Source organism: Vicia villosa, linkage group LG3, assembly GCF_029867415.1.
Source record: "Vicia villosa cultivar HV-30 ecotype Madison, WI linkage group LG3, Vvil1.0, whole genome shotgun sequence".
Taxonomy (NCBI): domain Eukaryota; kingdom Viridiplantae; phylum Streptophyta; class Magnoliopsida; order Fabales; family Fabaceae; genus Vicia; species Vicia villosa.
This window is the reverse complement of record NC_081182.1, coordinates 18,279,594-18,294,928: the sequence shown is the minus strand read 5'-3', so window position 1 is coordinate 18,294,928 and position 15,335 is coordinate 18,279,594. Positions and strand designations below refer to the sequence as shown.

The 15,335-nt window shown below is 29.7% G+C and overlaps 2 protein-coding genes across 3 annotated transcripts; one reads left to right on the top strand and one right to left on the bottom strand.

Moving 5' to 3' along the window:
• Positions 1 to 713: 713 nt before the first annotated feature.
• Positions 714 to 5,098, bottom strand: LOC131660489 (aquaporin PIP2-7). Of its 2 annotated transcripts, XM_058929731.1 has the most exons (3): positions 4,259 to 5,098; positions 1,153 to 1,243; positions 714 to 1,037 (listed from the first exon to the last, which is right to left on the bottom strand). In XM_058929731.1, the coding sequence occupies exons 1-3, from the start codon at positions 4,897 to 4,899 to the stop codon at positions 918 to 920; spliced, it is 852 nt and encodes a 283-aa protein (XP_058785714.1). In that variant the 5' UTR covers positions 4,900 to 5,098; the 3' UTR covers positions 714 to 917. The 2 variants fall into 2 exon arrangements, 1 of the variants encoding a protein (XP_058785714.1); XR_009300925.1 differs by lacking the exon at positions 4,259 to 5,098 and having other exon boundaries at positions 898 to 1,037; positions 1,153 to 4,187.
• Positions 5,099 to 12,356: 7,258 nt separating this feature from the next.
• On the top strand, positions 12,357 to 13,501 carry LOC131657658 (uncharacterized). Its single transcript, XM_058927030.1, has 3 exons — positions 12,357 to 12,583; positions 12,641 to 12,936; positions 13,143 to 13,501. The coding sequence occupies exons 1-3, from the start codon at positions 12,357 to 12,359 to the stop codon at positions 13,499 to 13,501; spliced, it is 882 nt and encodes a 293-aa protein (XP_058783013.1).
• The last annotated feature ends 1,834 nt before the right edge of the window (positions 13,502 to 15,335 follow it).

The window sequence follows — 15,335 nt, the reverse complement described above, 5'->3', positions numbered from 1 at the left end:
ACCTACATTTTTCAATTCCAAAAATAAAAATATTTTAATCAAACCACACAAATATGTTTTTCTCGTATAACATTTTAATCAAAACCACACAAATATGTTTTTCTCGTATAACATTTTAATCAAAACCACACCAATATGTTTTCCTCGTATACAGTCAATAGCATAATTCAATACCACATATATTTTTATTTTATTTTAATTTAAAATAACTTTAAATTATAAAATAATTTATACTAAAAATACCAATAAGGAATTTAAAGTAAATTAAAATTTTAAAACAATTTGTATTAAAGTACCGGTATACTCAATTTAAACTCTTGAACTCCTAGCTACTCATTTACTAAAACTAGTGATTCTTAGTTCTAAGATTATAAAATTTTCAGAAGTTAATCAAGTTTATCTTTCAATCTTTCCATCAATGTTAATAAGAAATGAATCCCTAACATAATTTAAGGAGGCAGAAATCCATCCAAATCTCCTTCACAAGGAATATGCTGCCATTCGTTGGAGACTATCTCTTATTCTAATTCATAATAACCGCATGAAACTTAACTACCACGTTTAAACCCAACAATTAGCAAAGCTGGCAAAAGTAGATTAATCTTTTTGTTATTTTAGAGATCATTTCAAAAATCCACAATGTTAAGGATTAGACCCATGCAATCTCAAAAACCAATTTGGAATGGGATAATATTACTGATTACGAATTCAAGTCTAAGAATAAAACAGATTATAAATAAATAATAAATTGTAATTAAAATATAAATAATATGAAATGAAAAGTGAGCAGTACATGCATCATCTCATACAAACAAAACAAACCGAATAAATAAAATAAACAATCAATCTGCATCATAGTAGTGAACCATGCCAATAAATTAATTAACAAACACAATCTATGCATGATTCCTAATTAATTAGTTGGTGGGGTTGCTTCTGAACGAGCCCAACGCCTTGATAGCCGCCGCTCTCAGAATATACTGATGGTACGCCGCCGCAGCCGCCGCTCCCACGAACGGTCCAACCCAGAAAATCCACTGCAACAGTAATCCAAACCATGCACGTTAATTAACACATACTTAATAATACTAAACTACTTTGTATTGCATTGCATGAGAAATTAAATAAAAAAAATGGTATTATTAGACTTACTTGGTCATCCCAAACTTTGCCATTGTTGAAGATAACAGCAGCGCCGAAGCTTCTGGCCGGGTTAATTCCGGTACCGGTGATAGGTATAGTGATAGGAAGATTCCTATCAAGACTATAAAATTAGGGTTTTCTAACTAAAGGGGAAGAACACTACAAGCTAAGAGAATAAAAGATAAAATAAACTTTGATTTTTCATTGATTGATCCCAAATGTCTCTATGAGACTACATTATATAACTTTCTTAATGGATAATAATAATAACATAAAAGCCCAAACACTACTAAAAGCCCAATAACCATACTAATAATATAAATCCTATTATTACCCTTCTATCATTGCCAACCCCTTCAAAACAACCTTGTCCTCAAGGTTGTAAAAACAAATTGCTAAATCCAGTTTTCTTTTTCCACTCCTGGATCCCACTGTTTAGACTGGACAATCATAACAGAAAATTCATTGTAGATCTGTTCAAGTATTAGAAGCTCATCCATTGAAAGCTCCAAGCATGAAAACAGAAATAATACATTATTTCTCCTAAGTGCCTCACGGCTACCCCTTTTCTTTGAAACACCATCATATAGAGGGAAATTGTCTTCATGTGAATAAATTAAAGCCTTGATGATCTTCATGTTGTCAGTGTGTGGTCTCGAAAATAATTCGCGTAGCATTCGATAAGCTTTAGCATCCATTATGTCTTTAATGTGTTTGTGGAAGATACCAAGTTGATTTTTGAGATTGTCCCATATGTTGGCGCATCCACAAATGTAGCTGCCATATGCCCTTATATTATGAACATAAACACCAATTCCTCCAGCAGATTTACTGATGACAGCGCACTCCTTCAATGTATCATAAATACCCTCAGTACTATCATCTTTCATGCATATCAAGAAGTAACTACTCAACTGAGCCTTAGGTGTACCAGCATTTAACAGAGTCGCAAACGCATGCGCAAACCACAGTTGAGACATCATGCGGTAAGTCTTGACAGCAATTTCTATATCATTCTTATGAATTCCAACAATAGACTTGTCTATTTTGGACAGAAGTGAATGAGGCGAAAACAGCTTCTGGTCTTCATCTCTGGCCTCTTCATAAGACTGATCGCCAATTCGATTCTTTTCACAAACATAACCAAGACCTGGACTGAAAATCCGAAGAAACTCGGTCACTGTCCCAGCAGGAAAAACCAGACTCATTGTCGTATGAGTCCTAACCATATCCTTACGCAAACTGCAATGACGAACTTTCCATGTGAACTTCCCATTTAAAAGATAAGAAACAGGGCCTGCAACAACCGATAAAGACGCCAACGATGACGATGACAGAGCCGAAGACTGCACCACATTATTATCCCAGCTAAGATTAACAGACTTATTTAGAATAAGAAAGTCAGCTGTAATCAACACAGAATCATTACTAGACATATACCCCAATTTCAGATCAAAAATAGTGGAAGCAGGCGTAAAATCCCACCAACCACGCGATTTCTTCGTAGCAGTAAACCTATGCCAAGAATCACTATGAATGGTTTTGGAATCATCAATAACATTCACAAATACCAAACAATAACTAGAGAAACAGTCCCATTTGGAAGAAGAAGTTCTGCTAGGGTCCATGAATTGAAGATAAACAGAATTATAATCAGACAAAGCTTGTGAATCACCCTTAGGATATATCAACAGACAGCAATAGTAACCACCTACCTCAAAATCTAAATCAAAGAAAGAATCAGAATTAGAACCTAATAAATCTCCCAGAGTTTCATCAGAATTGACCGCAAGACCCTTGAGTTGCTCATTTTCTTCAGCATCGTCGACTTCATCTGGTTGAAGCTCTGCGTGAATGACGTCGGCAATATCCTCTTTGGCGGGATAAGGTTTGAGAAGACCTTGTATAACGAACTCTTTGCATTTGAGAGCGATTTCTTTGTCGATTTCACCGAATAAGTCGTCTTGAGAGGATTGAGAGGATTCAATAGAGGAAGCTTCGTCGGAAACGTCGCCGACATCGTCGATTACAGTGCGACAAGTGGTTTGGATGTTTTGAAAATCCTCTTCATCTTCTGGTATAACGAGAAATTTCTCAACATTTGTTGTCGCGAAATCAAACTTGCTATCAAGGAGAGGGGCGATGTTGACGTCTTCGGGGTCGTTGTATAGGTGAACATCTGTGCCGATCCAGGATACCGCCATTGAAGCTTTGCTCAGAGATTCCGCCGTCGCTCTGAATTGGGGATACCGTTTAGCTTCTCTATGTAAATGAGAAGCAAATATTGGAGATCTTATTTGTTTCGATTTTAATTGAAAGTGAATTCGGGAGAGACGATGGGTGTAAGGATAAACCACTGAGGATGGGGTTTGAGGTGTGGGGAGAGGGTTTCTCCCATTTTCATTGTAAAGTGAGCTGTCGGAAATGGTATAAGCAAATTTTTTTTTGAGTGTTTTTTTAAAAGAATGATGAGTTACACGGAGAGATTTAACAGAATCCCTTCTAATTTTAAAATGGGTTTGATATTGATGACCATTTATGGAAGAGGTGTTTAGTGGTTGGAGTTGATGATAATAATTAGGGTAGTAGTATGAATCATGAGAAGATGAATAGGATGAATATGAGTTAGGTGGTGGTGGATATGAGGTAGGTGTATGAGGTGAATATCCATGATTTAGATAATATTTTGGTGATGAAGATCCATGAGTGTAGTAAGGTGTAAAGAGTTCCCATGGGAATGATGGAAATGAAGGTGTTGGTGTGGGTGTGGAATAGGTTGGAGGAATGCTCCATTGATGAGATGAAGGTGTATGATAAGCATAATCCATAGGAGGATTAGAGTACATGAATGAAAGCACCAATTGATAGGAAGATTCCTATCAAGACTATAAAATTAGGGTTTTCTAACTAAAGGGGAAGAACACTACAAGCTAAGAGAATAAAAGATAAAATAAACTTTGATTTTTCATTGATTGATCCCAAATGTCTCTATGAGACTACATTATATAACTTTCTTAATGGATAATAATAATAACATAAAAGCCCAAACACTACTAAAAGCCCAATAACCATACTAATAATATAAATCCTATTATTACCCTTCTATCATATAGTTGCAAGATGAACCATGAAAACAGCAAAACCAATAGGCAAAGGAGCCAAAACAGGAATATGAGAGTCCCTAGCACTTCTCTTAGGGTCAGTAGCAGAGAAAACGGTGTAAACAAGCACAAAAGTTCCGATAATCTCAGCACCAAGTGCAGAGCCTTTGGTATAACCAGAAGCAACAGAGTTAGCACCACCACCGAGGCTGTTGTAAGGATGCTTCATGAAAGCCTTCACCAACCCAACACCGCAAATGGCACCTAAACACTGTGATATAATGTATAAAACAGCTCTTATAAGAGAAACCTTACGAGCTAAGAAGAGGCCAAATGTGACTGCAGGATTGATGTGGCCACCGGAGATACCGGCGGTGCAGTAGACGAGGACGAATATCATGCCACCGAAGGACCACGCTATGCCGAGAAGGCCAACACCGTCGCATGGTCCGGTTTGTTTCTTGTGGCCAATGACGGTGGCGACAGTGACATAGAGGAAGAGGAGAGTTGCTATGAACTCAGCGATGAGAGCTCTGTAGAAGGACCAGAGCTTGATTTCAGCGAAGTCAAGAAGAGGTGCTGGTGGTGGGTCAACATAGTCTTTCCCACTGTGGTGATGAGGTTGGTGACCTTCTTCACTCACTTCCTTCGACATTTTTCAGTTTTTTGTAGTTGTTGTGGGAGTTGTTGGAGGAAATGAGGGTGTATTTATGGAGGAGGAGGTGTAAGGGCAAAGGAACAGTGGTGTTGCATTGAGTGTAGATGTGGATAAGCTAAGGGTAAATATGGAAATTTGAATTGTGTGTTGGAACAAAAGTAAAAACAGTTGGAAAGAGAGAAAGAGTGGGACAGGGTAAGGATAGACTAGGGTTGAAGAAGAGCAGGGAGCATGTGAAAGGTAATGATCTAACCACCGCAGAAGAGGCCCACATTGTCAGCCTGGAAACCATTTTACCTGCCACGATAACAACGGTCATTTCTTTTCAAATTCTCTTTTCTTCCCAACTCCTTTCTTTACTTTGGACCATTACAATGATAAATATCTTAATAATCTAGTGTATGTTTGGATTAAAATTCATTTAATTTTTTTATATATTTATGTAAAAATAATTAAAATACAAAAATTATTCAGAATCAATTTTGGAGGTTGAAGTTCAACCCATTCTGGAGACAAAATCAATTTTATTTTTGTCTAACCAAACATTTTAAAATTACTCAGAATCAATTTTACATCTCTAGAATTGCTTTTGGCCTTTTAAACCAAACATACACTTAAATCAATATTATTTTGATAGCAACTTTAAATAAAAATCGTAAATTTTATTTTTATTAATTTAATTCTATATTAAAGATAAATCTTAATATTTTAAAAATAAAATAATCATAATATAATATTCAACTAAAACTATTAATAATAATTATATAAATAATATATATATAAATAATTTATAATAAATATGAAATAAAAAATATAAATACAATTTCAATAAATATTTATTACTTTTCATATATATATATATATATATATATATATATATATATATTGCATTTTTTATTAATATATAAGTAGTTTTAAAATGATACAAGTAAAGTGGATGAATGTCGACGTTTGAAGCAAGTGGAGAAACAACTATAAAATAAAATTACAAAATGATAAAGTTAAAACAAGCACAATTGTATGATATTTAAACAACATGTAAAAGCTTAGGATTAATTTAAAAATAAATTGTGTTTAGTGGAATCTTTTATTAGACGTAATAAAATTGAAAAAAATTTATACGAAAATGATATGATAATTATTGACTCTATTATTCATTTTTTTATGTATATGTAAAAGTCATTTTTTTATTTTCGGTAGAGTTTTAAAAACATAGTTTTTCTTAAATATATTATTGTATTTGCACTAAATCAATTGTTTTTTATTGAGTTTAACTTGGTGAAATAAATATATGAAAAAAAATTCTTCATATTACAAAACTTAATTCTAATAATGACCATTATTTTTTTAAGAAAATAAACAATAATTATTAACTCTTTTATTATATTAATGAAAATTTTAATCAATAAGTTAATCTGTTATAACTTTTATTATTGTGTGTTTATATACCAAAATTTGTATTGAGGGTGTATTTAGATTGACGGTGCATATAATTGATTCTAATAGAATTGAGTTTGATAAAATTGATTTTATTAGAATTGAGTTTAGTAAAATTGATTTATATTTAATACACTTATGTAAAAGTGAGTCGAACAATAAATTCTAGTGTAAAAATTATGGAGAATCAATTCTTGAGACAAGAGCTACAAATTTTATCTTCAACTAGAATTCATTCTAGAGACAAAATCAATTTTACTTTTGCCTAACCAAATATCTTAAAATCATCTAGAATCAATCAATTCTACACTTTTAAAATTTCTTTTGACCATTTCAAAAAGCCAAACAAAACATGCACCGAGTACAAAGTTAGAATGATAGATTAGTTTTAAGAAAAATACAAATATAATTTATTAATAAAATTAATATTTTGGTTGAACAGTCATTCAAAATATCAATTTTTATTATATTTAATTTTTGTACTACCTATAAAGTTTAAATATTACTTAGTTTATAATTTTTTATGAGTAACCCAATGAATTAAGTTTTAAATTTTTTAATCACAAAAAAGAAAACAATTGAGACTTATGAATGGTTAATATTATGATGTCCATTTTATATTATATTATTAATAATATAATAATACTTAATTATTTTAAAACATCATTATTAAAGAATTTATAATTATTTTAAAATAGATTTTCATTTCTCAGTTAACTATCTTAATTAATATTTTTAATTAGTAATTAATTTTATTTTTAATTGGGGAAAAAGAATTTATATATATAATTTTTATTATTATTATTTCATCTTAATCATATGTTTTTAAAGCTGCTGGATTATGATGATGAATAATAATATGATAACAGCATAGCAGCAGTTGAAGCTGTAATCATGAGAGAGGAGTTGCCCTTAGGTAAAAATCTTTATATATATATATATTATTTAAAATTACTTCTAGTTGAGGTTCTTTCAGACTAATATTAAATAAATTACTTGTATCTATTATAAAATCATACAACATTTATCACTAAAATTAGTAGAAGACTCGTGCATCCGCACAGATAAATTATTCATATTTTAGATCATTTGGTAAAATTTGATTGTTGCTGATATATAGTTATTATTATAAATCATTAATAACTATAAATATTTAGAAATAAATATGTAATAAATCACCAACCTGATAAATTTAATATGTTTAATTACTATCGATATTTACAAATATTACTAATAACTCTAAACGTTTACGAATATTTGGTTGATTAAATTAAATTAAAAAAGTATTGTGATGATAGTGACCCGTGAAAATATGAAGTTTTAATGATAAAAATCACATGAGACGATGTTGTAAATATTGGTTTACACTATCAATGCACTATCATTAAATTCAATATAACTAAGATGTTGTAAATATTTGATCAAAATAGTAATTAGAAAAAGAATATTAAGATAGATAAATAGAATAATAAAAATAAAATATTATATATTTATTAAAACAATATAATTAAACCATATATTTTATACCAATAAAATATTATATATTTATATTTTTTTAGGTATAGGCAACATATAAATAAATAAAAACAATTATAATAAATTAGTTCTAAGCTTTCCATCATTTTAGAAAGAATTATTGAATAAATCATTGAGCATAATACAACTGTGGACATATGGAAAATCATTTGTCATTAAATTGTTGTTAAAATTAATATTTTTTAATAGCAAAAAAAAAAATATATATTATACAATTCACACACTAAAGAAATATTTTGTTATTAATCATTAATTAAATTTAAAATTTATTAAATAAAAAATAAAATAATTATAATATACAAGCACACCGAAAAAATATTTTCCATTAAACAATGGTTAAAATTAATTTTTTTAATAGCAACAACAAATAGAGATAAATTACATTACATACACAGCTAAAAAAAATCATATTACATACAATTTACACCCTAAAGAAATACTTTGTTATTAATCCTCGGTTTGAAACAAAACTTTGTTATTAATTAATTAATTTAAATTAATATTTCTTAAATAAAAATTAAAATAATTATAATATATAAATCATATAATTATTTTAACATAATTATTTGATATTGGGTCATAAAAGAAATTGGTGGACCACATCAAATAAACAAAATGTTTGTCACAAATTTTTTTTTTATATAATTTTATCAAATAAAAGAGAAAAAAAACCATAATACACTAATTAAATATTAATAAAATATTTATTTTAGTCCTTAACTATATCCTTATGTTCATATTAGTCTATTAATTTTTTTTTTGTCACCCCTTACCTTTCAGAATATATTATTTGAGTTTTTCAATGATGTAATTAAGGAACCAAATCTGATATTTTAACTTAACTATTTTATAGTTCATTTTTATCATTTTAAAAAAAAAAAATGAAACTAAGAAGATCGTTGAGCACACAACTTTTCTACAAGACAAATATTTAATATTAAATAATTACATTAAATTAATTTAATAATATTATAAGTTTTATTTCTCTAGACAAAATTATAATTTTTTTAGTAAATAATCTCAAATTAATTTAACAACAAAAATAATGTGTATATATATATATATATATATATATATATATATATATATATATATATATATATATATATATATATATATATATATATATATATATATATATATATATATATATATATATATATATATATATATATATATATATATATATATATATATATATATATATATATATATATATATATATATATATATATATATATATATATATATATATATATAAAGAAAATAATTATTTTTACCCATAGATTTTTCATCACATATCATTTTATATATAATTTATTATTATTATTTTTTTATATTACTTTTAGCTGGAGTTTTTTCAGACTAATAATAAATAAATTACTTATATCTTATTATAAAATTATACCACATTTATCACTAAAAATAGTTAACATTCATGGTTTTTTTAGGTATCGGCAACATAGAAATAAATAAAAGCAATTAGTTCTAAGTTTTACATCATTTTAAAATGAATTAGTGAATAAATCATAATACAACAGTAGTCTGTGGGCAAAGAAAAAACATTTGTTAAAATTAATATCTTTTAATAGCAAAAAAAGAAAAAATAGAGAACAATTATATTATACAATTCACACACTAAAGAAATATTTAGTTATTAATCTTTAATTAAATTTAAAATTTATTAAACAAAAAATAAAATTATTATAATATACAAGCACACCGGAAAAATATTAACAATGGTTAAAATTAAATATTTTTTTAATAGCAACAAAAAATAGAGATCAATTATATTACATACACAGCTAAAAAAATTTATCTTACATACAATTCACAAACTAAAAAAATACTTTGTTATTAATCCTCTGTTTGAAACAAAACTTTGTTATTAATTAATTAATTAAAATTAATATTTCTTAAATTAAAATTAAAATAATTATAATTTACAAATTATATTATTTTTTTAATATAATAATTTTGAAATTGGGTCATAAAAGAAATCGGTGGATTGCATTAAATAAACAAATGTTTGTCACAAAACAAATTGAATTTTTTTAAAAATAATTTTATCAACTATAAGTGAAAAAAATATAATATACTAATTAAATATTGATAAAATATTCATTTTGATCTCTTAATTATTTTTCGTATCACGTTGGTCTCTTAACTTTTAAAATATTTTATCTTAATCTTTTTAATTTCCAAGGAAAAAATTAATATTTTACCTTAATTATTTCATACTTCATTTTTATCATTTTTCTAAAAGGAGACTAAGAATTTAATTTTTTCAATATAATTGTTATAATATTTATTTTTATGGTGTCAAAATGTTGAAATTGTCAATTGGATATCTTGTCTCGAATTTGATCTCAATCCTCACAATTGTGGACAAGTCTCTGATAATTATTATCACTAATTTGTTCATTTACTAAATAATAAAATAAAAGTGATATATATATATATATATATATATATATATATATATATATATATATATATATATATATATATATATATATATATATATATATATATATATATATATATATATATATATATATATATATATATATATATATATATATATATATATATATATATATAGTTTGCAGACTTAGAGTGCACTTAACTATTTTTTTTAGTTAAAGCTTACTAAAACACACTTTTATAAAAATAAGTGGGTGAATTTTATACACTCACTTATTTTTATGAAGATGTCTTTTAGCAATATGCATCTTAAGGTGCATTTAACTATTTTGAAGTTAATGTTTGCTAAAATAGACCTTCCTGAAAATAAATAGGTCTACGTTAGCAAACTCTATTTAGAGGACGTATATACAACGTATCATATGAGAATGACATTTTTATATGAAAACATGAGAATGTATCTGAATCATTTTATTTTAAAATAAATTGTGAAGATTATGTGTCAATATTTTTTCTCTCTCCTACATCACATAACCTCTATCATTTATTTAAAAATAAAGAGAATTTCTTAACCTACCCCATGCATCTCTCACGCACCATCGAATTGACAAAACTGTCCTCACGCTTCCGTAGATGCATCTCCGGAAATACTTTTTTAAAAAAAATGGTTTTTTCCGTAGATGCATCTACGGAATCCTTAAAACATGGTGAAACGTGGGATTTTTTTAATTAATTGGGAAAATCAGAATGCTCGTAGATACATCTACGAAAGATTTCATAAACTTAATTAATTTGATATTTTCCCAATTAATTGGGATATTAATTTGGAATTTTTCCAATTAATTGGGAAAATCATAAATTTCATTACGTAGATGTCATTAACTTAATTAATTTGAGATTTTCTCAATTAATTGAGAAAATCTCTAATTAAATTACAAATTAATTAAGAAAATCCTAAATTCTCAATTAATCGGAAAAAATCTTAGTTACATCTACAGAAAGGTTTCTCAATTAATTGAGAAAAATCTCCAGTAGTTACATCTACGGAAATGTTTGATGGGGTTTGATTATTTGGGAAAATAACAAATTCTAAATTAATTGGGAAAAATCTTCCGTAGTTACATCTATGAAAAGGTTTGATGGGTTTTTTTTCAATAGAGTGTTCCATCTACGGAAGGAAGCAAATTTTTTCAAAATATAAGGTGCTTCCGGCTGTGCATCTACGGAAGCAGGGACAAAATTAAAATTTTGCGTGGTGTATAAGAGACCTATGGAATTAGAGGAGATTCAAAATAAAATGGTTCAGTTTCATTATCATATTTTATATATAATATGAGGTAAATTTAAGCCATTAATTCAAATCCAATGGTTATTATTAAAAGTTCTCAAATCTTATTATAGCCAAAGTTCTCATTTGATACGTCCCCGTATATATATATATATATATATATATATATATATATATATATATATATATATATATATATATATATATATATATATATATATATATATATATATATATATATATATATATATATATATATATATATATATATATATATATATATATATATTAATCAATTCACGAAACTAATTTTTATATTTTACTTTTAAACAGCTATAGCCATTTTCTCATTTCTGATAAAAAAAATATATGATATGTTATTTTTTTCATGATATGACAATTGTTTTAACTTTTTATAAAAAAGATATTTGTATATTATTTATATTGTTTAATTTAATTATATTAATTAAATCTATATTAATTAAATTTTATATTACTTTTATTAATTAATTAAATCTGTTAATTATTTTACAATTATCTAACATTTACATATTTATAATAGTGATAAGGTTGTCTCCCATCGCATACAGAATTAGAGCTGTTTCCCAATACTTGACCTCTGAAGCAATGTCGTCCTCATCAATCTCAATCTCAACTCCTCCTTCAATCACATTGGGTGCGACGAACTACCACGACGAATTTCATCAAGATACCATCACTCTATTACCACGACGAGGGCTACTTTATCATCAGATCACACTCAGATATGGATGCGGTGTTGATGAAGGGGCCATACACATTGCGCAATATCCCACTGATGCTGAAGGAGTGGAAACCGGATTTTAACCTAAAAAGAGACATGCTGCGAACCATTCCTCTATGGGTCAAGCTGCCAAAGCTTCCTCTCCACCTATGGGGAGCAAAAAGCCTGAGTAAAATTGGTAGTGCATTAGGTGTCCCCCTTGTTATTGACGAGTGTACTGCCAATAAGCTGTGAGTGTCCTATGCGCGCATATTGGTTGAAATTGATATCACAAAGGAGCTGACCAGGGAGAATGCTATCAAGGACTGTGAGGGACGGAGACTAATGCAACCAGTGGAATATGAGTGGAAACCTCTGTACTGTGAAAGATGCAATAGCATTGGATACAAGTGTAGTGACTATGTGAAGAAACAATGGAAGCCTAAAGGAAAAGATTTAGAGACTGCAGCTAGTAATCCTAAACAGGTTAATATTGTAGTAGAGAAGCCAGCTATATCTGAGAAAGGAAGCGAAGTCAAGCAGTCAAAAGCAGGTATTGATGAGAAAGCTTGGACAGAGGCTAGATCTACAATAAAGGATAGAGGTAAACGAAGTCTGATTGATTCTAATAATGATATCCACTGTGTTAATGGCTTTGAGGCACTAGGGGTTTTGAATGACCTTATAGTGACCATAGATAGAGGCCCATGTTAGTCTCTTGGAACGTAAGGGGACTTAATAAGTCAGGCAAATTGAAGGAGATTAGTTCCCGTCTCAAGCATATAAAGCCTGATATTTTGATTCTTATAGAGACTAGAGTAAAGCTAGGTAAAGCTAAAGTGATAAGAGATAAGCTGGGTGTACATAATAATTTTGTAGACAATTACCAAAATCATGCAAATGGCCGTATTTGGGTATCTTGGAATGAGAATACTGTTGATGTGAAAGTGGTGAAGAGCTCTGATCAATTTGTACACTGTGGAATTTATGATACTAGAGGTAACTTCCAGTTTTGGCTCACTGCTATCTATGGGATGAATCAGCTCGAGCTCAGGAAAAGACTGTGGAAGGACATTGCAGCTATGAAACCTAATGCTCCTGAACCTTGGTGTTTAATGGGTGATTTCAATAACGTATTGAAAGCTCAGGATAGGATCGGGGGAGATTAGTTTCTGATTCTGAATATGTGGACTTGCTGGATATGATGACTCAAACAGGACTAAGTGAAATGGACAGTAGAGGTGACTATTTTACTTGGTGCAATAGACACTCTAATGATACTATTTACTCAAGAATTGACAGGCTCATAGGAAATGTGGATTGGTTTAAGAATTACCATGATTGGAACTTGAAAATCCTGGCTCCCAATGTATCAGATCATGCCCTTCTGCAGGTGGTGAATGATAATCATAGAGTGGTGAATAATAGAAGATTTAAATTTCATAACTGTCTTATTGAGCTAGTAGGGTATGAAGATGTTGTCAAAAAAAGCTGGAATGAGCATATTGAGGGCAGCCCCATGTTCATACTATGGAGAAAATTGCAGAGGCTTAAACCTCACCTTACAAATTTGAGTAAAGGCTTGGCTAACATGAAGCAAAGTATCAGTGAAGCTAGAAGAAAGTTGGAGATAGCACAGAGTGAACTGAGCCATAACAGGATGGACAGCAACCTAATCTGCAGGGTGAAACAGTATACTGAGGAACTTATTCAATTTCAAGAAATAGAGGAAAAAATGTTGATGCAAAAATCAAAAATCACTTGGCTGAGAATGAGTGATGAGAACAATGGGTATTTCCATGCTACAGTGAAAGCCAAGCATAAGAGTAGAAGTATCAATATGCTAAAGAGGGCAGATGGGAGTTATGCTACTGAACATGAAGATATTAAGCTTGAGATAGTGAATTTCTACAAGAGGCTTATGGGGACCAAAGCTGATAAGTTAAAAATGGTGGACATTGAGGCTTTGAGAAGTGGCTCACAAATCTCCCAAGAGAAAAGAGATATGCTGACCAGAGCTGTGTCTGAGGAAGAGATCTTCAAGGCCTTGCAGGGTATTGGTGATCTAAAGTCTCCTGGGCTGGATGGGTATGGCGCAAAATTTTTTAAAGCCAGTTGGAGCACTGTTAAAGAAGATGTAATAGCTGCCATTCAAGAGTTTTTTGTGAAAGGAAAGCTGTTTAGAGCTTTTAATAGCACAGTTGTAACTCTGATTCCAAAACACGACCAGGCTAATGAGGTAAAGGACTTTAGGCCAATTGCTGGATGTACAACAATTTATAAAATCATTTCAAAGGTTCTTACTAATAGACTGGGCAGTGTGCTTCATGAGATTATACATCTTAGCCAAGCTGCCTTCATGAAGGGGCAAGTAATCCAAAATCATATATTACTGGCCTTTGAGCTGATGAAGGGCTACAATAGAAGAGGAGGCACCCCAAGGAGTATGTTGAAAATTGATCTACAGAAAGACATGGTAGATTGGTCTGCATTAACAACTATTATGGCAGAAATGGGAATTCCTGACAAGTTCATACGATGGGTCATGCTGGGTACTACTACAGTCAGTTATAGGTTCAATGTGAATGGGGACTACACAGAGAGTATGGAGGCTAAACGAGGTATCCGCCAAGGGGACCCTATATCCCCACTACTTTTTGTGATCATGATGGAATACTTTAATAAAGTGCTAACCAAGATGTCCCAGAATCCTGAATTTAAATTCCATAGCAAGTGTAAGAAGCTGAATCTTACCCACCTCTCTTTTGCTGACGATGTTTTATTATTTAGTAGAGGTGACCATTCCATAGATATGCTGCTGGATGGATTGAAATCTTTCTCTGAAACCACAAGACTCATTGTAAACCCAAAGAAATGCAAGGCATTTTTTGGAGGAATGGATAGTAGTGCAAGGAGGGCAGTGCTGCAGAAAACAGGTTACTCAGAAGGTCAATTCCCTGTCAGGTACCTTGGAATCCCTTTGGCTAGTAAGAATCTGAATAT

Coding starts and splice junctions, on each gene's coding strand:
- LOC131657658 (XM_058927030.1), top strand. CDS start 12,357: ATGGATGCGGTGTTGATGAAGGGGCCATACACATTGCGCAATATCCCA. Junction 12,584..12,640: donor GAGTGTACTGCCAATAAGCT/GTGAGTGTCCTA, acceptor GGAGCTGACCAG/GGAGAATGCTATCAAGGACT. Junction 12,937..13,142: donor ATCTACAATAAAGGATAGAG/GTAAACGAAGTC, acceptor TGATTCTTATAG/AGACTAGAGTAAAGCTAGGT.
- LOC131660489 (XM_058929731.1), bottom strand. CDS start 4,899: ATGTCGAAGGAAGTGAGTGAAGAAGGTCACCAACCTCATCACCACAGT. Junction 1,244..4,258: donor GTTTTCATGGTTCATCTTGC/AACTATATGATA, acceptor GAATCTTCCTAT/CACTATACCTATCACCGGTA. Junction 1,038..1,152: donor GCAAAGTTTGGGATGACCAA/GTAAGTCTAATA, acceptor TTACTGTTGCAG/TGGATTTTCTGGGTTGGACC.